Raw genomic sequence first — 21,733 nt, forward strand, 5'->3', positions numbered from 1 at the left:
TTAATTGAAACTTATATAGTCTGAATGTAATACATCAGAAATTACATGTGGGACATAATGATAAGAACTATATCTGGTATTAACCAGTAAAGCTGCCTTCCCAAGAGTGTCTGCTGCTTGATTATTTTCCCGGTGTGTCCAAACAAATTCTGTATTTTCAAACTTTCCTTTCCACTTCCAGATTTCTCTGGTCCAGTTGTGACTTCCAAAGTTGAGGGTTTCTTTGTTGATCAGGTTTACCAGGTTTCTGCAATCTTCTTCAAAAATGATTTTCCTATAACCTCTTAACCAACAGTATTGCATAGCCATCAGTAATGCTTGGGCTTCACTCTCTAGTGGTGTTTGTGCTGCATTGCTTTCTGCTTGACCTGCTCCTTTGAAAACTCCATTTTCATCTCTTAGAATCCATCCCGCCTTCGCATTGTTTCTCTCCTTGATGTACATTCCATCATAGTTGCATTTTAGCCATCCTTCTTTTGCTCGAAGCCATCGATGATGTCTTGCCATCGAGGTTGGTTTTTGATGAAAGTCTGGCTGATTATATCTATCAACGAGCTGGTAGACATCTAACCATTCTTTTGCATCACTTTCAGCTAATTTCAGTGTTGTTAACCAAGGGATTTGTTTTTGTTGAAACAAAAGTGTATTGCGGCTCTTCCAGATGCGCCAAAATATCCACAAGGCATATTGATGTACTCTGTGAGGCAGTAATGAACTCCTCTTAAGTATGGCTTCCAGCTTTTCCTCAAAATTTAATCCCATATTGATGACACTTGGGTTTGGAAATCCTGAAGCTCTCCATATTTGTTGTGCATAAGTGCATTCAAAGAAAAGATGATTAGACGTTTCTTCTGAAGAAAGACACCGTAGACAAAGTGAATTTCTTGTCATATGTCTTCTTTTGAGGTTTTCACCTGTTGGGATTGCACTTGAGACCACTCTCCACAGGAAGTGCTTTATTTTTGGAGCGATTTTGAGCTTCCAGATTAGTTGCTTCAGATTAGCATTACCAGAAGGGGGATGAAGTATCCTTTTATGGGTATGAGCTGCCAACCAGTAACCAGACTTAACTGTGTAGAGACCAGTTTTATTGTAGTGCCAACCTAATAAATCTTTTTCTGATCTTGAGTTTACCCGCATAGATAGGATAATCTCTGCATCCTCTTCCACAACTAGTCTTTGTATTTCTCTTTCATTCCACCCTGACTGTTCATCAAACAGATCTTTCACTAGACATTGATTGACGATCTCTTCTATCGGTCTTGGAGGTCGTGGAGGATCTAACGGTAACCAAGGGTCATACCAAAAGCTAACTGCAGTTCCATCCCCAATGATAAATCTCATTCCTTTCCTCAATAAATCTCTTCCTTGGAGAATCGATTTCCATATATATGAGCTTCTCCGGCATTCTTCAGCAATGAGGATGTTTGTGTCTTTAAAATATCTGCTCTTCATTATTCTGGCCATAAGACAGTTTGGATTTTGTAGTATCCTCCATGCTTGTTTCCCGAGTAAAGCAAGGTTGAATTGCTCAATATCTCTGAAGCCTAACCCTCCTTCTTTTTTTGGTAAACCCATTCGATCCCAACTATACCAGTGCATTCCTCTTCTTTCATGACCTTTTCCCCACCAAAATCTTGCTAGAATCCTGTTAATATCAGTGCAGAGACCCTTAGGGAGCTTGAAAACATTCATTGCATAGACTGGCATTGATGTAGCTACAGATTTCAATAGGACTTCCTTCCCTCCTTGTGAAAGGAACTGCTTGTTCCAACCTTGAGTTCTTTCATTAACCTTTTCTAGTAGATATTGAAACATTTCAGCCTTCCTCTTCCCAAATTGCTCAGGCATACCCAAATACTTTCCTCCTCCACCATCATTATGGATCCCCAATATTGTTCTCATTTGTGTTTTAATTCGATCCTGTACTCTGCTTCCAAACGTTATTGCTGACTTTCTCAGATTTACAGCTTGATCCGAAACCTTTTCATATAGATTCAAAACCCTTTTAATTGCTCTTCCGGACTGTGGATTAGCAAGTGAGAAAAATAATGAATCATCTGCAAAAAGAAGGTGATTCACAGCTGGACTTTGGGTACTGACTTTAATCCCCTGAATCTTCCTAGTATTTGCTGCTTGAGTCATCAGATGAGATAGTATTTCTGCACAGAGAATGAAAAGATAAGGGGATAAAGGATCCCCTTGTCTTAGACCTCTCTGTGGCTGTATAAATCCTCTCGGTGAACCATTAATCTGAACTGAAAAACTCACAGACTTGACACAAGTCATGATCCATTGTATCCATTTACTATCAAACCCAAATCTTCTCATGGTTTCTTCCAAAAAACCCCATTCTAGACGGTCATATGCTTTCATCATATCTATTTTAAGTGCCATATAAAACTTAGATTGTCTTCTTCTGACCTTTAATGCATGGAATACCTCGTGAGCTATTATCACATTATCTGTGATCATTCTTCCTGGAATAAAAGCCGCTTGATTTTCTGAGACGAGAGCTGATAGATGTTGTTTAAGCCGATTCACCAGGATTTTGGAAATGATTTTATAGCTAACATTACACAACGCTATTGGTCGGAAGTCTGCCATCATTGTTGGTGTTGTTATTTTGGGTATTAGACACAGGTTTGTGTGATTGTGTCTTTGATCCATTCTTCCTTCCTCAAAGAAAGCTTTCACTTCCATTAATAGTGCCGGTGATATTTCATTCCAAAAGCTTTGATAAAAAGATCCAGAGAAACCATCCGGTCCTGGGGTTTTTTGAGCTTCAATTGAGAAAACGGCTTTTCTGATCTCCTCAAGTGATACTTCTCTTGTAAGATCATTGTTCATATCTCTTGTGACTCTGCTTTCAAAGTTGACCAAGACCTCATCTATAGCATTCTGCGGAATCCCCTGTGTACTGAATAGCTCCGTGAAGTATCTTTCTGCAGTTGCTGCAATGTTATCATCTCCTCTCTGAATAATACCTTGTGAGTCTTGTATGGACAGAATTCTGTTCTTCACTCTCCGCGTCTTGGTCACTTGATGGTAGAATCTTGTATTTCTGTCCCCCACTAGTAACCATTTATTTCGACTCTTCCTTTTCCAGTAGATTTCCTCGTCGACATAAGCTTTGTTCAACTGGGCTTCGAGAATGTCTCGTTCAGACTGTGAGACATTAGCTGATGAAGCTGCTTTGTCCAACTTATACAGGAGAATAGCTATCTTTTCTTTTGCGTTTGGTTTATGCCTCTGTTTCCACCGAGAAATCTGACGACGAATCTTAACTATTCGGTCCAACAAAGTAGTATTTTGTGATGACCCACTATTCCATTCTCGAGATACCATTTGTTGAAAATCTTCATCTGATGTCATTCTATCATCGAACATGAATTGTCCTCTTCTCTGTTGTGGTCTATCTCCCAGAAAACTGATTAGGGGTCGATGATCAGACTCATCTAACTCGAGATAATGTGTTTCTGAGTCCGGGAAAAGCAAATGCCATTGAGTATTTGCCATGGTTCTATCAAGACAGCATTGAACATAGTGACTTCCACGTTGACCTGCCCATGAGAATTTGTTGCCAACTGTTTTCAGGTCTGTAAAGTCACAGTGTCGGACCATTCTTCTAAAGTCTTGAAAAGATGACTCCGGTCGTAATCTTCCACCAAGTTTTTCCTCATTACCCAACAACTCATTAAAACCTCCTAGAATAAACCATGGATCTTTTCTATTTAAAGATATTCTTTCCAATATTTCCCATAGATCATTTCGTAAATATGGTTCTGGATTTCCATAGACAAACGACAAATAGAAACCAAATCCATTAAATTTTACAAAACAATCTACAAGATTACTAGATTGAAAATAGATAGAAAGATCAACAGAATTTTTCCAAAAGATAACTAAACCACCGCTTAAACCTATCAGAGGAACTGTTACATAGTTTAGAAAATCCATTTCACATCCCAGGTTCCTCAGATAGTCATTTCCTTGCTTTGTTTCTGACAGGCAAATGATGTCCAGAGAGTACCTTTTATGTATCTCCTTTAGGCATCGAACCGTCGAGTCACTGCCTATACCCCGACAGTTCCAGCTGAGTGTCCTCATAGAGGAAGAGGTGGTTCAGGGCCCACCGCGCCTCCCTAGGTTGTGTTCGGAGCTTCCTCCGGTGATGTACCACTGCTTTCTCCTAACTCTCTGATCTGGACTTTGTTTGCTGTCTTCTCCGTGTTTGGAACTGGGAATTTGCGTTTACGGGTACCGTTTTCAGCAACTGGGATTGATGAAGGTGTGCCACCAAAAGCCTCGTAATCACGCATTAGCTCTTGCTCTGCTATTGACATTTCACCTTTTCCCAGGTCTCTTCCAAGAACATCTCCGGTGCTGTTAGAAAAAATTGGAACCGGATTGTATAATTCTTTCAATTCCCATTCACGAACATCAGCTTTCTGGCTGTCCCATTCGTCCCACAGATATTCATCCTCTTGACATGTTTCCTCCTCCTCCTTTTCTGTTTCTTCATTGCTGTCTTCGTTCGGATCCTGTAACATCACTTCCTCGCCATCGTTCTGATCGTCTTGTATTCCATTTGGTCTCTCTTGGTTGATGTTGGCTTCCATCGCTTCTCTTCTGATAGCATCTGCTTCCTCATCATTGATTTCTTGGATACGGATGCCATTGCCATTGTGTTGATGGTCTGCTTGTGGTGGTTCCTCATCATCATCATCTCCATCGGAATGATACTCTTCTCCTCCATTTTGCACCAGACAACTCCCAGAATCATGTGTGATCAATCCAAACACATCACAGAAACCCCTGAGCCTCTCATAACAAAAGGAAAGTAATGTATTCTCACCCGGTGTGAATTGGAATTGCCTCTGAAAGCAAAGTGGATTGCGGATGTCCCAGTTGATTCTGACTCTGACATATTCAGCACGAGCCACAGCCTCTGTGTTGTAGTTGATGTCCATGAGCATTCCAATAGCCCTTCCGATGTGAGCGACGACATCTTGGTTCATAAATTGCCATGGAATACCCCTTATCTGAATCCAAAAAGGAATGAACTGCATTATTTCCAGATCCATGAGCGGAGTCCATCTCTGCAACACCAACATTCGATCAGCAAAAGCCCATGGACCTCTTCTGAGCACATTCTCCATGGATTCTTCAGTAGGGAAAACAAATTGAAAACGTCTTCCTGCTACGATACGGCCATGAATCATTCCTTCAATTCCCCAAAGTCTTGGGAGTGAAGCGACAATTGACCTTAGATTCTGGCGGCGGGGAATCGTTGGGCATCCCATGATAATGAATCTGTTTTCATTTTCTGCACGGTGGATTACTTCAATTGGTAGAACAATTGGTTCATCGTTGGCCCCCAAGTCGAGATCCTGGATAGCACGGCGGAGATTATCACCCATTTTGCAAAGAACTTTGTAAAAACGAAGAGGGAAGTAGTTTTGGATTGAAAGTTGGATTGGTGAAGAAGAGGGGGATCTTTGCATCTCGATTTATAGGTGGATAACACCGATAAAGAGGGTTCAGAGCCATCACTATGTGGTGTAGTGGAGATAACTTCCACAAAGTGGGATTCATCCGCGAAATTCGCTACAAGTTCTCCATCACTTCGAATCGTGGGTCTCGAAGTGGGGATGGTTGAGAATTGAGACGATGAGAATTTTCCGACTTGGATTTTGTCGATAACCGTTTTGACGATCAAAATGAACCGGACAATGAACCGTTTAATAACCGCTCTTAAAATCGCCTTCACAGTCACCATTCTTTTCTTTCCACCCTTAGATAACTCCTTAAATAATAGTATAGAGATGTAAATTACATTCTCTTACTAATTGGAAGATCAAACCTCTTAATACATATTTGACAAATTAAAACCCTAATATAGTCGTTTTTTTTTTTGCGTTAAACATGTAACTAAGCAATAAAAACAAGTAATTATTTTTCATTGAGAAACTTTGAAAAGAGATTTTAATCTAAACTTGTGTTTTCTTTTATATTTTCTTCTTTTATATAGATTTTGGGTTCATTGAAAACATTCAGCAAGTAATTGTATTTGATTTGAAAGTACTAGTGAGTTGATACACTCAAATATTAATCTTTAAAAGAAGCAAATTCATCGCAATTCACTGTAGTATTTAGGAACTGAGTGTTACACTATAACACTAAAAGAATTTAGTAGATCTAAGACAATATGTGGTTTCTTTGTTATTTAATACACAAATATAAATGAACATTTTAAATTATGAATAACAAAAGATCATTGTTTTACAATCAATATTAAAACAATAGTAGATGGAAAACTATCAGATAAATCCATATTCTAGTAATCATAATCTAGCAATTCACCAAATCCATCTAAAAACTCTAAAACCTAACTTTGAATAAACAATGATCATAGATAAAAGCAAAAAATGGAAATGATTTTATAATTAAATTAATTAAAACTTATAAACTAGGTTCAAAAAATGGTCTAGAGCATAGTTAAAGATTTGTCTCCCCAACATATTTATAGTGTCTATGCTCTTTTTAGTTGGCCTTAGGGTTTTCTCGAAGATGAGATCAAACAGGAATCGAGTGGGCTTGCACATGGGCTTCCGAGATGTTTTTATGTTTGCCACAGTGGAGATGTTCGAGCCATGGTCAGCTGCTTATTGGTCGTGGGTCGGAGGCTCTTCGAACTGCTTGTCTGGACTTCTTGATCTTCATGTGTCATTTGGTTAAACCCTGAGACCGTCCTCAATTCAAGTGCAATGGAAAGCTGGCTGGTCCTTTATTAACATTTTTAATTGTTGGCTGGATCATACAGTGAAAAAGTCTTCATTTGTGGTTGAACTTCTGACAGTTTGATGCCTAGCCAGAAATCTGTTTTTCCATCAAGTTTTAGTGTTTGTTTATTAGTAACCTGAAAAGTGTCTTAAAACTACAAATACACAAAAATTGTAATAAAAACACTTGAAACTAAATAAAACACTTGCAAAAACAAAGTGAAAATAGGTAAAAACACAGTATCATCACCAGCTCTCAATAAGCATTCATGAGTTGAGCCTTTTCTGGATCGAACTTACATTTTTTCTGCCTGATTGACTTAAAGGTTGGTTCGAGATCAATTTTATGGCTCATTATGTATGGGTTGATGCCAGGTGATGTGCTTGGGGAGTAGGGTAGCAAGTTTTTACCTAAATAGAGACAAATAAAATCCGCAAGTGCACAGCTAATCAATTGTAGTACTTAAAGATAAAATCCACAAGGAAGGAGGATATTTTCTGCAAAACATTTTGAAAGAGATTAAGGAAGTCTAGAACCTAATCGATTTTTATAGGAGTTTTGGTGTCACTAAAAGGGTAAATCCTAAACTAAACGGGAAAAGGAAAAAGTGCTTAAGAAAAAAAGATTTAGAAAACTAAAGAAACCTAAAATAAAAAGCTTGAGAAAATCCATGTGAAACTTATAAGAAAGAGACGCTGGGTTGTTTAGGAATATCTCTGGGGTATGATCGATTCAAAACATGCAAAAAGTAAATAAAAAAGAGATCCTACCTAAAAATTTTAGAACTCGAGCACCGATTTATGACTACGTCACTCTCGTGATACCCTTTACAGCTTGGCAATCCCAGTTCAATCAAAAGTTACGCGAAGAGCAAGATGTCCCGTATACCAGCCGGCAAACATTTCCACCCGCGACCAACAGCCATTTCACCACGGTCAGAGGCTACACGACCGCGGCCAAGCATCCATTCACCGCGGCCAGCCATCTCCGATTTAGAAGGCCCATTTGTGAAGCCCAAAATGATTCCCTCATTTGGAGAAACCCTAAGTGACGCCTAGAAATGTCTTGATCACTATAAATACATGTTTTAGGAACCCTAATTCGTATCATCTCTTATGCTCTTATTGTTTTATAATACTTCTTAGGTTTTTCAATACTTTAGCTTTTAGAGAGATAGAGATCTATCTCTTGAACCATTTTTGTTTCTTTTTCAATTTCGATTATTGCTCAGCTTTTCAATACAATGTTTTTGCTTTCTTTAATCATGCATGAGTAGTTTTATTGTTGGGTTTAAGGGATTTTTGATGGGGGTTATATATGTTCGATGAGGATTCCATTAGCTATTGAAGCCGAATCCTAGAAGTCTCTAAGTTTGACTTTTCATACTGTTTTCTTAGTGAGGGAGAGGAGGAGCATTGGTGCTCCTTAGCAATTAGCATGTCAATGGTATTAAGCATGAAGGTTGAGCTTAGCATCCTTTGAGAACCATCAGACCCCTTGTCAATGATTGCTTGTGTGAGAACTGCCCTGACTTGTATTTTATAGATCCATCATCACATTTCCAAGGAGTAAGAGTAAAGCCTTGAGAAGAAGATTCAGGTTCAGAGTTCTTTCTTTTGATTCTGAACCATCACCCTTGTTGTTGATCAGCTCTAGCTCACTTAGTGTAGGGGACCAGATGAGCAAGATGTCTTCTTCTCTAATGAAAGGCTCTCCATCTTCATACATATAGCCAGGGTTGATGTGGGGTTCTTTCTCTTTCTCCGTAGCTGAAAGGGGTTGAGTTCCACCTAAAATACCAACACTTCCCACATACTTCATCTCATGCACATTGGGCTCATCAACCTCCTGAACAACAGATCCATAAAATTCAGCTAAAAGAGGCTTAACAGGGTAAGAGACATCTTTGCCTACTTTTGTGAGCACCACTCTTTGAGTATCAAAGTCAATTCTTGCCCTTATAGTGTTAAGAAAAGAAGTCCCAAGCAAAAGAGGAAGCTCTTTGGTCTTTTTCATCTTTATGACTATGAAATCAGTGGGGACTATGCACTCACCAACCTTCAATGGATAGTTCTCTATCAGCCCATGAGGTTTCTTTGAGTTAGAATCTCCAAAGGTAACTGAAAAATGGTAGTCCTTTAAGTTCTTGATCCCTAGCCTCTCCATCATGTTTAGAGACATCACACTAACACTTGATCCTGAATCACACAAAGCATTCTCAACTCTGAACTTTCAAAGGGTGCAAGAGATAGTAAATTTTTCTGGTTTGCCCAGCTTTGGGAGTAATGTAGGCTTCATATTTGTTGAATCAAGGATGGAGACACTATCCTTTGGCTTTGCTTGACCAACTGGTTGTCCCTTCGCTTCAGCAAACCCTGAATTTCTATCTCAATGTCCTCATTGAGATCAGGTAACAAGCTCATAAAGTCTTCATCCTCAGTGTCAGGGCTGCACCCATCAGAGACTTGACCATAAAGAAGGTATTCAATTTCCTGAACAGCAGCAGCGTGATCATCACTTGAGTATATGACATTGCAATAATCTTTGGGGTTTCGAACAGCTTTGCCAGGAAGAGAGACTTGAATTTCAGCAGTGGAGATGCCCTTGTTTTTCTGAAGAGTCTTTAGTTCAGTGCCTAGTATCTCCATCTTAGAACTGAGGTCAGTATACCTTGAATCCAGATTTTGTTGACCTTGTAAGAACTGCTGGAGAACAACACTGATATCAGGACCTCGCTGCTGAGAAGAACTCAGTTGAACTTGTGGCTGACCAAATCCAGGAGGTGGAGGCCTTTGTTGCTGGAAGCTGACTTGGTTTGTGAAGTTGTGCCCTTGGTTTTGAACTGTTGGGGGATGAAAATCTTGTTGACCTTGGAAGTTACCTTGGAATTGATTTTTGGGTACAAAGCTTTGGTGACCTTGTTGAGTAGGGTATACTTAATCTTGGGGATTGGCTACATTGGTGCTTCTATAAGACAAGTTCTTGTTTTTGTTGAAGTTATTGTACCCTTGGAACTTGTTCTGATTCCCTATGTAGTGTACGTAGCTCCTCTTGTGTAAGGCCATCTTCATTGACATTGTCAAAGCAACTCCTCTCATTAAACTCACCCACATAGTTTATGGACTGCTGAGTGGTCATTGCCAGCTTTGCAACCTTAACTTGCAACTCCTTTAAGTCCTTTTCCAGCCCTTGTTGTATACTAGAGCTCTTTCCTCTATAACTTCTGTCATAATCTTCCCCATAAGTGTCATTACTCATCGCTAAGTTCTCTACAAGCTCCATAGCAGCATTAATATTCTTTGCGAGGAAGTTTCCATTGGATGTTGTGTCAAGCTGATTCCTGATCTTTGGGAGAGCACCTCTGTATGGCCTCAGAAAAACCATGATGAGAGCATTGGTTTGTATAGCCTCTAAATCTTTCTCATGCTTCCCCAAAGCTCTCATTTTCGTGTTGGGTAAAGTTTGAGATTTGATTCCTCAACTTGGCTGTTCTTGATGTGGAAAAGAACTTAGAGAGAAAAGGCAGCTTACACTGCTCCCAAGTTTGTATTGAACCTCCTGGCAGATTCTTTTCCCAATGATGAACTTTGTCTCCCAAGCTGAAAGGGAACAATCTTAACTTTAAGCTATCCTCTGAAACCACATTAATCTTTGTCAGATCACACACTCTTTCAAACTGATCCAAGTGCTCAAGTGGATCCTTCATAGGCGGCCCATGAAACTTTGAATTCTGCACCATATTGAGAAGTGATGCCTTTACTTCAAAATTGTTGTTTTGGACTGATGGAGATTGGATTCCTGCTCTGTAGTGATGGGCATTGGCCCTGTCATTACAAAAACTGGAGTTGGCTCTTGACGCCTGGGAGGTTGTGGGTGGGGCTGATTGACCTGATGCTCTTGCTGGTTTACTTGAGCTTGATGCTCATTTCTGGCTGCCTGATTTTGATTCATCTGAGCTTGGTGCTCATTTCTGGTTGCCATATTCTGGTTCACAAGGCTTGTTATTCATTTCTGTCCGCCTGAGCTTGGTTCACATGAGCCTGGTGATCAGCTTGATCCCTTTGCAGTTCCATACCCACAGCTTGACGTTCTGTTCTTGGTCTTCTTGCTCTCTTTTCTAACAAGTTGATATTGTTGTTGTAGGGAAGAAGTGGGTCACAGCTTCTTGATCTTGTTCTCATACACTTAAAACTCAAAGACAAAACTTAAAAGGCTAAACAAGTGATTAATGACAAACTAAAACAAGTAAATAGCAAATGATGATGATATGAAGATGATGAAACAAAGGTCCTAGACAGGATAGTTGATTAGGGTGTATTAATGTTAAACTAGAGAGAGGTAATGACAAACAATCAAGCAAATCCAATCAACTTAGAACTCAAAAGTAGATTAATCTTTTCCCAAGCTCATAATCTCTATACTAGTCCACTTTCAAACCCAATATTCATTTGTGAAATATGAATCTTCAAGCATTATTGACAGGTTATAAAATGTCATTTATGCATAAAACAATCATTTTCATGGTCTTAATGCATAAACCTCTAACATAGCTTGGTTCAGACATTTCATCAAACACTTTTGGTGCATGAAATGTCTAGAATCTGGGTTGAAGTGATTATCAGAAACCTAGCATTAAGAACAGCTATTTAGAGAAAAGAAAATGCATGATCTAACTCCTAAACTCCCTAATCTAACATATTTTCACCCTAATCTACTTATCTAGAATCTTATGAAACGACTACTGACTAATCATGATCAACACACTTAATCCTTATAGTTCATGACACTACTCTCATTCATTAATAATATTTTTAGAAGGAAAATTTCTAGGATTGAGTTTAGTAGCTGATGCAATCCTCATCGAACATATAGATCTCTATCGAAAATTCCCTTAAACCCAACAAGTAAACTACTTAGACATGATTAAAGAAAGCAAAAACATTGTATATAATAACTGTAAAGAAATCAATATTGAAAGAGAAATAAAAAGGGTTCACGATATATATATCTATCTCCCTAAACCTGAAAGAAACAATCTAAAGTATTCTAAAACTCTAAGCAAACTTAACACAACTTAACACACGGTTTAGGGTTTTAAAACCACGTATTTATAGGTCTTTAAGGCATGCTTTGTCATCAGCTAGGACTTCTTCAAAGACATGAATCAAATGGGTTTGAAATTGGACTTCTGGGGTCGGACACTGATTCCCCACTGTCAGAAGTTCTCTTGCCGTGGTAAACCAAGTGTTGGCCGCGGTAAAGATGGCTGGCTGGCTGCTTGAAAAGACTTCTTTCTATTTGCATAACTTTTGATTGTACCGTTGGATTGTCTTCAAGTCAAGTGTGCTGGAAAACTAGCTTATCCATCTTTAAGATCTCCAAATTTGAGCTGGATCAGACGCTGAGATGATTTTTATTTGAGGGTGAACTTCTGACGGTTTAACTCTAAGCTGAAAATCTGGTATTTTATCCATTTTGCATAGTTTTTGTCTAAGTTTCCTGAAAATAGTATTGAGATTACAAATACTAGAAAACATAATAAAATCATTTATAATAAATAAATAAAACATTGAAAAAGCATTTAAAAATGATATATAAAAATGGTTAAAATACGGTGTTATCACTATGCATATCATTGATGGACTAGGCGGATGCAAAGAATTTTTTTTGGAGGAACTGAATTAGCTATTTTTGTTTTCTTAGTCTATTTGGGATCGAATGCTGACACGCCTTTCGGTTTTGAGGTCATCGAAAATGATCTGGATGGTAGACTCTTATTTTGGTATACCATGTTAACACCGGATTTTAACCATTTTTATGGATCATTTTAATATCTTATGCAGGTGTTTTAACTCTGTTTTCAATGGTTTTTAAGTGATTTCTATGTTTTAGAGTTTTAAAAGATTTTTTAGGAAACTTGGACTAAAGATGTGCAATTTTGAACAAATGAGCAATTTTGGATAAATGCAGACCGTCAGAAGTATGTCACTCGATGAAGACGTTATCACCGTCTGATCATCCCAAAATTTGAGACAACATAGAGGAGATAACCAGATTTCTAATTCAATTGGTTTGGAGACAATCCAACGGTTATATCTTCAGATATTCCCGATGCACTAAAGACGGAAAATGCAGTCTCGAAGGAGAGCATAGGCCGCGACCGCAGCCAGACCATGATTCCCCGCGGTCAGGACCACCGCGACCGCGGCCAGACATCGTTGACTTCCGAAAGTGACCTAATTCAAGCCCAAGTTCAGCCTACTACTTATTCTTCAAACCCTAGACGTTTCCAACGAATTAAAAAGCTATATATACTTGTTTTAGGTCATTCTAATGACCAAGTCGTGGAGAGAGCAGAGAAGAGCCGCATACCTTCGGAGTTGCCGTCTTCGGGAGAAGAAGGAGTCGCCAAAGGAGCCATCATCAATCTACATCTTCATCCTCGTTCTTCATTCTTTACCTTTCTCTTATTTAATTTCCAGCAAACTACAATACTTCTGTGATGTCTTTATACACTATGATTGAGTAATTCCCTTGTTGGGTTTTAAAGGGATTTTCAAAGGGAATTCATGGATTGATTTTTGGTTTGTTAGATTAGGGTTTAGCTTTAGATTGCGTCGTTCAAATTTGTGTTTTGTTTATGTGGCTTGGATCGACCATCTAGCTACTGCGATTATGTTGAATTACTCACCGAAAGTGTTAATCGATTAACCCTATTTAGATGAGCAAATTCTCTTAGACGGCGTGAGTCAATCTAAAGCGTTTTGTGAAATTATCAAACTAATTTGTCTAGAAACTTAGAGAACTGAATGGGAGTTTAGTAAATCTGAGTGAATTGATTTGTGATTAATACTACTTGAGTAGGTTAGTCTGGGTTTGATTTCAGGAACATATCTATAGAAAATTCTATGTTTAATTCTCTTGTTAGCTAGTCTATGATTTCTGGTGAATTCCCTAACGCCCACCACCTTCTCGTATTGATTTGATCTTATTGTTTACTTGTTTTTAAGTTTATTATTTGCTATTTTCTACACTGTTCACAACCCCCAAACAAACATCCATATTTTCATCTTAGCTCAGTTTTCATCTCAAGTAAACTTGTATTGCAGTTACTTGGTCTTCAGTGGATCGACCCCTAAGTACTACAACATACATCTGTGCGCTTGCAGAAAACTATTAAAACTTGAGCACATGAAGTTTTTGGCGCCGTTGCCGGAGACCTTTAACGTTGCCTACGAGTTTCAGGTCAGAATCAAGTCTAAGGTACGTTCTCTTGTTCATTTTTGAAAAAAAAAATATTTATTATTTTATATAAAAAATTATATACATATATATAAATTAATATAAAAAACGAAAAATATAAATATATATATATATATATAACCAAAAAAAAATATTTATTATATATATATATATATATGTTAACATTAAAAGAAAATTTTTAAAAAATTATATATATATAAACACTAAAAAACAAAAAAATATAAATATAGGGGTTTTTGCTAAAAATAACCTAAAACTTGATTCTGAATACAAAAGTAGACATCTGAAAAAATATTTGGCAGAAATAACCTAAAAGGATAATAAAAAGACCATTTAATCCTGTATGACCAAACAAAAAATGGATGTCCATATTACCGTTTAAACCCTGACGAAGTCTACTAAAAAGAGAAAGAAGTCTAATAGTAGACTTCGTTCAATCAAAATAAAGTCTACTAAGTAACTAAATCAGGAAATTTAATTTTAAAATTTAGAAAAAATTATTTTGGTATCAAAATTACATTCATAAATTCCGTTATTGTAAATCAAATATACATAAACTATTTTTTCATATTGATAAATGGAAATTTATGTTTTTAAATAAGGAAGAAGAAAATCTATTATTTAGGTTTTAAATTTGTAGACTTCTATATTGAAGTCTGCTAAACCGAATAAATTAACGTAACCGAAATTTAAACCGAAATTAAACCCGAAATAACTTCCCTTAACCAAGAAAAACTGTCCGTAACCTGGTAAATTACCTAGTCTCTGAAAAATTATTAACCCTAACCGAAAAAAACTTATCCAAACCGAATGGAACTACCAGACTATATAAAGGAATTTTACAGATCCCGTAAAAAACCGTCGAATGTTCTTGTTTAAAAAAAAAAAGACGAAGGCAATTTCTGTTTCTCTTCTCTGGTGCCGCCGACTTACACAACCGCCGCCGATAAGCCCGTTCAGGCAAGTTTTCTTCCTCCAACATCACCCCCATGCTTCCCTACTCCTCCGTGTTCATCACCTTTCTGTTTTCGTAACCACTAGTGTCCTGATCTGAAATTAGGGTTTTTTTTTTGGCAGATTTGCTTTCGCCGCTGGGGGTTAACGTCATTTCCTGCTTCAAAACGGTTAGTAGATGTCCTTCCGAAGATATATACTTAGCTGTTCCTCTATTTCTTCTATCTTCCTGTAATTTTGTCCGTCGGGTTTGAGTACATAGGTTTTTGTTTGCAGATCTGGTTGCATTTTCTCGACGCCGGCTTTATCTAATCACGGCTGTAAACACTATTTACTTTGTAGATTCCATTTGGATGATTGATTTTAGTAGACTTCATATACAGTATTTATGATGTATTGATAGCTTCAGTTGGCTTCTGTAGACTTCATATGCAGTATTTATGATGTTTTGATTGCTTCATGTGGCTTCCGTAGACTTCATATACTGTATTTTTGATGTTTTTATTGCTTGGCTTCAATAGACTTCTCGAGTCGGATTGTACTTAGAATGTGAAAGTAGACTTTGTTTTGCAAAAGTAGACTTTATTTTGCAAAAAGTAGACTTCATTTTGCAAAAGTAGACTTCATTTCGTAAAAGTAGACTTCATGTGCAAAAAGTAGACTTCATTTTGTAAAAGTAGACTTGATTTTGTAACAGTAGACTTCATTTTGCAAGAGTAGACTTCATTTGTGTAGAGTAGACTTCATTCGTGTATAGTTTCAAATCGTTAGTTATAACTAGTTTTCTCGTTAGAGCTTTGTTACCGTTGATGCAGAAATCTGTGTTAGATAATGGTGGCCTCTAAATTCCCAAGAAGATTGTACACCAGGCGGTGAGCCAAGCCCGGATAAAAGCATCGGCTATTATGCTGATGATTATAGGCTGGTACCCGCATTACGGACAGCTCTACAAGAGGATGAATGGGAAGAGATTTATGAGTCACCGTTGGGTGTCTTCTTAAAGTCCCACGACTTGGATTTTGGTTGGGCTTCTAGGCTGGTGCACCACATGCTGACCTTTCAGATAGTTTGCAAGCAGAGGTACGAGATATGTAGCCTGATTGGTACCACTCTAGTTCGTTTTTCATTGCATGAGTTTGAGGAGATCACCGGACTCAACTGTGGGTACGTGGATGACTTGGCTCTAGCTGATCTTGAGCTTTCCGATGAGATGCGGGCATTTTGGTAGTAAATGGGGGTCAATGTCGAGTCGGGCCCAAGCAATATCGAAATTATTGAAGCCTGTTCCAACTGCTCATCATGGTCTCGGGATGATAGGCTGCGTTTGGGATATCTTGGGATACATGCTGGTTTCATAGTGGCAACGAAACCAGGCTTATCCACAAATATCAACCATGCGAGACTAGTGTTAGATCTCGAAGGTTTTAAGGAGTTCCCATGGGGAAGAATTGCTTTTCAGCATCTGATCAAGTCTGTTAAGGAGAAAGATCTCAGCAAAAACATTCATATAGAAGGATTTGTGCAAGCTCTTCAAGTATGGGTGTACTATGCTCTGCCGGATTTTGCTGCTGAATTTGGAAAACCATTGCCAAATGATCCTACACCTCTTCTGCTGGCTTACAAAGGATCAAGAGGACGAAAAAACGTCAAAGCCAACATGCTAAAACATGTATTATTCATTCTCATTTAGAAGTCTTGTTCCGTAGTAGACTTCTATATAGTAATTCATTTATGAAGTAGACTTCAGTGGTAGACTGATAACACCGTATTTTGACCACTTTTATGGATCGTTTTGAAATCCTTTTTATATGTTTTTAATTTCTTTTAAGTACTTTTATTACGTTTTTCTAGTATTTGTAGTTCCAAGACCCTTTTCAGGTAACTTAGGGAAAAGCTTAACAAAATGGATAGAATACAAGATTTTTGCTTAGAGTCAAACCGTCAGAAGTTCACCCCCGATTGAAGGCCTTCTCACCTTCTGATCCAGATCAAATTTGGAGATATTAAAGATGGAAATATCAGCTTTCCAGAACACTTTACAGCTTGGCAATCCAACGGTTCAATCAAAAGATACGCGAAGAGCAAGATGTCCCGTAAACCAGCCGGCAAGCGTTTCCACCCGCGGCCAACAGGCCATTCCCCGCGGTCACAACCATCCCGACCGCGGCCCGCCACCCATTCCCCGCGGTCATGCACTTCCCGACCGCGGCCAGCTAACTCCGAGTTTGAAGGCCCATTTCTGAAGCCCATATCATTTTCCCAGCCTCAATTCCGGAACCCTAGACACTAGAGAGTATTGGAGACTATAAATACATATCATTTAGGTCGTTTTTAGAGAGAGAAGAAGAGAGACGAAATACTTTACAGAATTTGTACTTTAAGCTTTGTTTTTAGGTTTTAGGGAGAGAGAGATCTATCTCTTGAACCCTTGTTCTTTCTTTTTCAATTTCGGTTTCTGTCAATACTATGTTTTTTATTTCATTTATCATGTCTGAGTAGTTTTATTGTTGTGTCTAAGGGATTTTCAATGGGGATACATATGTTCGATGAGGATTCCATGAGCTATTGAGCCGAATCTTAGAACTTTTTCTTCTGAATTTGTTTTTACGGCATGAGAGTAGCGTCATGAACTACAATCTGATCCAGATGCTTGGTGACACGAAAGTGTTCATCCGGTGTCAGATCTAGTTTGGGAGAGCAAAACAAACATAGGAGTGGAAACCTACCCATGGGCGATTTGTGAATGCTGACGAGTCTTAAACATAATGCACATCTTTTTTTCTAGGGCCAGAGTGAAAACCTACTGGTCAGGGTTAAGAGAGATAGTTGTCTTTGATCACGACAGTGGCGTATTCATACGTCCGTGACTCCAGTTCGAAAAGTTTAAGCTAAGATCTTATCAAATTTACTCTCTAGCAATGTTTCGAATCGTTCATACCCCTGAGAAAACTTCCCTGAACCCCAGCGCTTTCTTTCTATAGATTTACACCGATTTTCATTCAAGCTTTAGTCTAGTTTCTTTACTCTTTCAATCGATTTTTATTAAAGCAATTAGGTCTAGCCGTTTTTCTCGTTTTTACTCGTTTTCGTTAAGTTTAGTTATTAGGTCATTTTAATTCCCGTATTTTCTCTTTAAGATTCGTTTTTACATTTTAAACACACCACAAAACTTGCCTGGTTCTAGACTTCTTACTTTATATTTCTTTCGAAGGCTTTTGCAGGAAAGATCCTCCTTCCCTGTGGATTCGATCCCTAAGTACTACAATCGATCAGCTGTGCACTTGCGGCTATTGATTTCATTTAGGGTAAAACTTGACAACCCTCACCACACGACCACATCATAGACTTCATGTGTAGACTTCTATATAATAATCCAGTTAAAAGTAGACTTCAGTGGTAGACTTCAGTGGTAGACTTCATACGTAGATTTCTATATAGTAATTCATTTACGAATTGTGTTTTTCCAGGCTCGATACAGTGCTGCGTGGCTAAGGACTTGGCGGATATGTTTCCAGTTTGGGATGATGAGCAATAGGATCCGGCTATTGTCAAGATTGTCAATGCAATCCATGACCCCCAATTCAAGTTCTCGAAAAACCACTAGCCTTTGGAAGGTGTTCTGGGTGCACACATCGTCAAGGCAGAAGCAGGAAAAAGGAGCCTTCCCTCAAATGAATCAAATCGCAAGAGAACCTGCACAGCCTCTGCCTCTACCGCCTCTTTCGTTGGTGATGAATGGGTCGGAGTTGTCGGTACTATGAAAGCACACTTCGACCAATGCTTCAAAAGCTTTTCAACCAAGATGCTGAATGGTCTTGGTAGCTGTGAAAAGCAGATCAAACTTCTCACCGACAAGGTTGAATCTGTAGAGCGCGCGGTAGAGGAGTTGACTACAAGGTCGGCGAAGCACACTGAAGATGAGGTTAAAGACAATGTAGAGCCAACCCAGCAGCAGGTCACTGGATCCAAGAAGCATGAAGGGATTAGTACCACCTATACGAAAATATTCATGCGAACAAGATCATCGAAAGATAGGAACACTTAATACTAATGTCATTTGAATTCGAACATGTTTACTAGTGCTATGTACCGTATGAGATTATTTACTTATGTTTTAAAAACTAGCTGTTTCCAATTTCCAGACTATGATGAAACATGTTACTAAATTATAGCGTTGGTGTTGTTATTTGTATATTCATGCTTGTTTGTGACAATAGACTGCAGAGTAATTCAGAGAAAAAAGATGCTGCTATGAAAGATAATGTGAACGTTGGTGCGAGAGAGTGTTAATGCCCCCGGGGATGCAAAAGGAAAGAAGGCTGCCGTAGACGAAGAAGAGTCCCTCGAGACAAGCTTTTATGAAGTTGACCCGTCGATGTGTGATGTTGACTTCGACGCGGTTGCAATTTCCAAAAATAGCAAAGCCAGAGCAGCGGCTCAGATAGTTGCCGAGCAAAGAGTGACAGAAATCGACAGCTGGCTGCAACACAGAAGAGTCCTTTCTTAGGAAATAGCACCACAAAGTCGATCATTCCAACGTCGGCATCTCACTCCGGCCGTGGCCGTGGATATACTGGTTCATTTTATTTGGACTTAATCTTGATTTAACTTTCTCTTTAAAGCATTAGATCAGGGAAACGAATCATACATTCATGACTCCTTTACCCTTTTACCACTCTTTGTTGATCCTGAATGGCTAGTTCACCTTTAGCTAGTTCCCCACCGTAACCCAGCCTCTTTCAAACCACATGCACTCTTGTTTTTCATTGTCCTATATGCAGATATGTGCAAAACGTCGGAGAGAAAGAGGATCAACACGGTTTTCAGTCACTAAAGACAAGACCTGCCATTTCATTGGAATGATTCAACAAAATCTTGGTACAATTTCGTCCCTTAGCCTCTCTCTCTATAAAAAGTTGTTTTCCCTTTCAAAAAAAAGAAAAAAAAATTCGAAAATAGAATTTAAGAAAAGAAAAAAAAATTAAGAAAGGAAATGAAATAAAAACCTTAAGAGAGTATAGGAGGATCGATTTTATCTTTGAGGCAAGCTAGAGTTCGATTATATGGAGTTTTGGAGATTATTTTTCTGATTCCCGGAAAAGATATAAGTCTGGGGAACAGCTGTTTACAACCAAGGAGGAAAGACTATGCAACAACATTTGGCTAGGAGAAGTTACTGAAAATTGCGGTCATCAACAGGTCCTTATCTCTCTTGCGATTTTGCATAATATCTTGCATCCTCCAAATCTTCAGGTAACCCGACACAGTTTAACTCCACCACTTAAATAGCCCTTAACTACCAAACGCTGTCTACCCTGAATGATGTCTTTAATGAGAATTCACTATGCACTTAATGAATGTAACGAGCTAGTTTACTGGAAGTTAGATCTAAGTCTGTAGATTTTCGCATGACGGATCAACAGACTAGTTATGTTTGTATTTTGGTAAGAATTTTCTAGACTACATCCAGATAGATGTTTTACGATAGGTTATGGTTTAGAAGGACGGTCACTGAGATATTGTTTTGTTCCTGCGGGTTTTTAAAAATTCTTTCCTGGCTTGAACTATGTTTTGTTTGAGTTGATTACACCGGATTTTGACCATTTTTATGGATCGTTATAACATCTTATACAGGTGTTTTAACTCTGTTTTCAATGGTTTTTAAGTGATTTCTATGTTTTATAGTTTTAAAATATTTTTGGAACAAATGAGCAATTTTGGATAAATGCAGACCGTCAGAAGTATGGCACTCGATGAAGACCATCTCACCGTCTGATAATCCCCAAACTTTGGGACAACATAGAGAAAACAACCAGTTTTCTAATGCAACTGGTTTGGAGACAATCCAACGGTTAGATCTTCAGATATTCCCGATGCACTAAAGACAGAAAATGCAGTCTCGAAGGAGAGCATAGGCCGCTACCGCGGCCAGACCATGATTCCCCGCGGTCAGGACCACCGCAACCGCGGCTAGACATCGTTGACGTCCGAAAGTGACCTAATTCAAGCCCAAGTTCAGCCCACTACTTATTCTTCAAACCTTATACGTTTCTAACGAATTAGAAGGCTATATATACTCGTTTTAGGTCATTCTAATGACCAAGTCGTGGAGAGAGAGCAGAGAAGAGCCACATACCTTCGGAGTAGCCGTCTTCGGGAGAAGAAAGAGTCGCTGAAGGAGCCATCATCGATCTCCATCTTCATCCTCGTTCTTCATTCTTTACCTTTCTCTTATTTAATTTCCAGCAAACTACAATACTTCTGTGATGTCGTTATACACTATGATTGAGTAATTCCCTTGTTGGTTTTTAAAGGGATTTTCAAAGGGAATTCATGGATTGATTACTGGTTTGTTAGATTAGGGTTTATCTTTAGATTCCTTCGTCCAAATTTGTGTTTCATTTATGTGGTTTGGATCGACCATCTAGCTACTGCGATTAGGTTGATTTACTCACCGAAAATGTTATCAAATCGATTAACCCTATTTAGATGAGCAAATTCTCTTAGACGGCGTGAGTCGATCTAAAATGTTTTGTGAAATTATCAAACTAATTTGCCTAGAAACTTAGAGAACTGAATGGGGTTTAGTAAATTTGAGTGAATTGATTTGTGATTAATACTACGTGAGTAGGTTAGTCTGGGTTTAATTTCAGGAACATATCTATAGAAAACTCTATGTTTAGTTCTCTTGTTAGCTAGTCTATGATTCCCAGCGAATTCCTTAACGCCC

The 21,733-nt window shown here is 38.5% G+C and overlaps 2 protein-coding genes and 1 non-coding gene across 3 annotated transcripts; 1 reads left to right on the forward strand and 2 right to left on the reverse strand.

The window, feature by feature from the left end:
* Positions 1-3,519, reverse strand: LOC112088547. The gene has a single exon (XM_024158939.1). The coding sequence runs from the start codon at positions 3,517-3,519 to the stop codon at positions 1-3; it is 3,519 nt and encodes a 1,172-aa protein (XP_024014707.1).
* A 626-nt stretch (positions 3,520-4,145) lies between these two features.
* LOC112088548 lies at positions 4,146-5,507 on the reverse strand. The gene has a single exon (XM_024158942.1). It carries the CDS (start codon positions 5,505-5,507, stop codon positions 4,146-4,148), a length of 1,362 nt encoding a protein of 453 aa, XP_024014710.1.
* Positions 5,508-10,163: 4,656 nt separating this feature from the next.
* LOC112082270 lies at positions 10,164-10,270 on the forward strand. Its single transcript, XR_002896928.1, has one exon. It is a non-coding gene; the product is annotated as a small nucleolar RNA R71 (small nucleolar RNA).
* Positions 10,271-21,733: the final 11,463 nt, after the last annotated feature.

Source organism: Eutrema salsugineum, unplaced genomic scaffold, assembly GCF_000478725.1.
Source record: "Eutrema salsugineum unplaced genomic scaffold, Eutsalg1_0 scaffold_8, whole genome shotgun sequence".
Lineage (NCBI taxonomy): Eukaryota > Viridiplantae > Streptophyta > Magnoliopsida > Brassicales > Brassicaceae > Eutrema > Eutrema salsugineum.

Bases quoted from the DNA above. Each gene is read 5' to 3' on its own strand.
- LOC112088547 (XM_024158939.1), bottom strand. From the start codon at position 3,519: ATGGCAAATACTCAATGGCATTTGCTTTTCCCGGACTCAGAAACACAT.
- LOC112088548 (XM_024158942.1), bottom strand. From the start codon at position 5,507: ATGCAAAGATCCCCCTCTTCTTCACCAATCCAACTTTCAATCCAAAAC.